Source organism: Micromesistius poutassou, assembly GCF_964030765.1.
Source record: "Micromesistius poutassou genome assembly, chromosome: 24".
NCBI lineage: Eukaryota > Metazoa > Chordata > Actinopteri > Gadiformes > Gadidae > Micromesistius > Micromesistius poutassou.
The window spans coordinates 6,423,290-6,427,060 of NC_140294.1; the positions used below are offsets into that span (position 1 = coordinate 6,423,290).

A 3,771-nucleotide genomic window follows, 5' to 3' on the forward strand; every position below is an offset into this window, starting at 1 on the left:
ATATATAAATCAATGTAACAATGTAAATGATCACAATGGAATTTCTTTGATGAAACAGAAAACATTTGTGAATTAACAACCGCATTTATCTGTGTTTCAAAGTAAATTTTAAGCATCCATCATTCAACAGAATCTGTGCTTTGACAGCAGATAATTAACCATACAAATGTTGAATTTGAGAAGGCAAGAAAGAAGAAAAACATTATTTGGCGGATATAAGACTTGATTGTAGAGTCACTAGTTGTAAGCCAATGTGTATTATTTTGGCAGACGGCCAAACAAAAGCTTTGATTGTAGTCATCCAATAAGGGTCTGGCAAAGCATAAAAACGTGGCACTGGAACATTCTTTATTTCAAGAAGATGCAACATTATGCATAAACAAAACAGGGGTATTATTCCTGAAATCATAACATGCAACATTATGCATAACCAAAACAGGGGGACTGGATTATTCCTGAAATCATTGATTCGCTAAATGTGTCATATGTGGTGTGAAGAGGTAACTTTAGAATCAGGGCACACGTGTTTGCTTCGGGGAAGCCAGTGCCCGTGTGCAAAAGAAAAAAAGCAAAATCCCAGGGGAGGAACTCTGTCCGCCCCAGTGACGAACATGAGGAGCTGGTTCAGCGTCACTCGGTTCTCTGTGTCCTCCACCATCAACACAGCATCTCCACCTGCAATGTAAAAGATAGGACTTAAGTCAATATAATGACTCAAGGCAAATGTTTTTGTACACTTCACCTAGCCGAAAATAATCATTACAGATGAATATATCAACCTAAAAATTCTAAACAACCCTTTCAATCAAATGAATGCACAATGTTTCAAATAGTTTACCGCAGGGGAGCTTTGTTGGGGCCTGCAAAATCCTTTCTGCGATATTGGGATCTTACACGAATAGGTCACATATTTTTGAACAAACATTCACCAAAAATGGGATTTCTGTGACCTACACTTTTTTTATGGACCAAAATGTCTGACGGGATAAAAGACAGAGGTCTGTACACCGCTAGGCTCCCTATGAACAACTCAGTTAAGAAGGCAATGTTTCGGGCGCTCCGGTGGCGTAGTGGATAGAGTGCGTACCATATTGGCTCCGGCGTTCGTTGCAGTGGGCGCAACGTTTGATCAAACTTAAACGTCCTCAGGCACAGTTGGTTGCCAAGCCCTATTTCATCAATTCCCATTTTTCATTTCAAGTTACCAAAGTATGCATACCTTCCACATCGATGAGCCAGTCCCTCCAGTAGCCAACTGCCCGCTCCTCCTCTGACCGGCATGAGCTCCCTCCAACAGAGAAGTTTATGGCAAACATATTCATCATCTGCTCTGCTGTCAGTGGGGCAGGGGGTCCACCTGAAAGCAGCTTTCGCAAAGCAGTGCTTCTTACTGCCGCCTGCAGCACCCCCAAGCACTCCAAACCTTCCCACAATCTTTTAAAGAAATTCCAAAAGATTGTATTAGTGACATCACTACTTGAATAGGAAAACAGTGCCTTTTTCGGTTTAAAACATTATTTTAAAAGATTAGGGTCGTGGAATAATTACATTTGGCATTGTTTTAACAAATCCCATGAAAACCTACCTTACGCAAAGTAACAAAGGAAAAATGAATGTGTTTAAATAAAAGAGGTCTTAGTAGTGATCTTGTATCTGATGTTCCTTCTGTGTGTAAGATCAGGAGTAGGGGAGCGATCTGGTAAGTGATCTCCTGTATAACCCTCCCTATCTGCTTGACCTGGTTTATGCAGTGCATTAAGCAGACACTTTTCATATTAAATGAATCTACCTATTGGGCTAAAATGATCAAAACACTTACTGTTGGAGAGGGACATGGAGTCTGTTCTCCAAATAGAATTTGAGAGCAGACTCCACAACCTCATCCCTGTCTGACATCGATCTTATCAATGTCAGGGACCCAATTAGCGCCAGATTGGAGGCCGCACTGGCTATAGCAGCATGGACCTCGTGAAGTGTTGCTGCCTGTTGGATCTGTAAGGAAAAAATAGTTATTGAGTCCTTAAGAAATAATGACAACTCTATGACCAGTAAGTTCCATCAAATGTATTAGACAACCAGTATGTTCAAATTACTTGACATATTTTTGAAGGTGGATCCATTAATGATCATAACTGTGCAAGCAAAATATTATATGGTCTTCAAAAGGAGGAATATTTCTTTCATTCATTTGTAACTTGCCTTCAGGATCTGGTCCTTCAGGTCCTCGTCATCTATCTCCATAACGTCAACAGGGGGAGCTGGTTCCCCTGTGAGCTGGCAGAGCAGTCGCTCAGAAAAAACATAGGGCCCCACTCCTCCATGGACCAGACAAATGGCGATCATCTTACCAATGGTAACGTAGGTCCCCCGGTTAAGTCCTGAAAGTGTCGTCAAAAGACGACATTTTAAATATTGTAGGAAAGTTTCAAAGTTTTATAATGTACTGGTACCTGAGGTTGAAAACCAATATCACTTTGCTAGGATATGTTATTACCTTGTACATGTTTGGGCCATTTTTTTTATATATATGTGTGTGTCTGCACTGTCCTGTCGTCAACATACCAATGGAATCCAGGCTGAGGTGCTTGCTGTTGTCTGGTCCTACGAAAAATCTGGATGCCAGAATTGCCCTCATGAGAAGAGTTATGAACTCCCTTGTTGGTCCCCCAGTGTCAATGGCACCTTCTCCGTATCCGTCAAGTGTGTCCATGAACACCACATCGATTTTTAATTTAGGGTTAAATGCCCTCCTCTGAACGGTTCTAATGGCACTCTGCAAAATGTCTGATCTGATTACATTAAAACAGTTTGCTGTTGGTGACAGCTCTTGAAAGGCTACATTTGCACATAGTGCCTGCAAGATGTTTTGGATGGGCTGTGGAGGGGAGCCAGGTGGAGAAGGGGATCTGGGTTGTGGAGGGGAGCCAGGTGGAGAAGGGGATGCAGCCACCCTCGTCACTGCAATGGGTGAATGCTATAAACATAAAATAATAGTGTGGGGTCAGCGAAATCAGTCACATATATTTGAACAAACAAACCAGACTACAGACACTAGCATCTTGACCCATGCAGCATTGTATTTTTAGGTATATTTTACATTTTCTCTATATATTGGTGTAGGAACCGAAAACAGAATAAAAGGGGGTGGATATATCAATGTATCTATCTATAAATCAAGAAAAGACTGTCCTTGATTGGCCCTTCAGTATATACCTGGCCAGAGACTAACTCATTTTTCTCATTTGTCATTGCAATTACTATGCCTTTCTTCTTGTAGCACTTTAACTCCCATTCCTATGGATTAGATTTAATTTGAATAACTTTCGCTTGCTTTACCGTTTGCTCTTCATCCTGGGTCAGGTCTACTTCTTGATCAGACAAGTCCTGTAAACATTTCTAGAGTTAAACAAATGCTGGACCTTGTTAACTGGGGTGCACAGAGTTAAGTATACTTTCCAATCTGTTAACCCTTCAGAAGTTTTAGTGAATTAAATACATATGCCTTCTAATCATAAATGATGTATGTTGGCTATGGAGAGAAAACAATGTAGAATTTTGATTTACTGGATCAATTTGTCCTCCTTACTATAAGGTGGTATCTAATTTACTATGTGCCATTTTATTGTACAATTTCATTTACTTTATGTCACAGATAATAACAGCTTAGTTAAGTAAACTTACCAGCGTTCCTTCATCCTCATCACTTGTCTGATTTGATGTTTCAGATGCCTAAAGGGTGAGATTACACACAAAACAATAGTTATCATTTAT

General features: G+C 40.4%; 1 protein-coding gene across 1 annotated transcript; it reads right to left on the reverse strand.

The window, feature by feature from the left end:
• Nucleotides 1-481: 481 nt before the first annotated feature.
• LOC311369808 (G2/M phase-specific E3 ubiquitin-protein ligase-like) lies at nucleotides 482-2,710 on the reverse strand (the record flags this gene model as incomplete). The annotated part of the gene is made up of 5 exons (XM_084487996.1): nucleotides 482-675; nucleotides 1,220-1,434; nucleotides 1,820-1,992; nucleotides 2,200-2,378; nucleotides 2,563-2,710. 5 exons carry the CDS (start codon nucleotides 2,708-2,710, stop codon nucleotides 482-484), a joined length of 909 nt encoding a protein of 302 aa, XP_084344122.1.
• Between the last annotated feature and the right edge of the window lie 1,061 nt (nucleotides 2,711-3,771).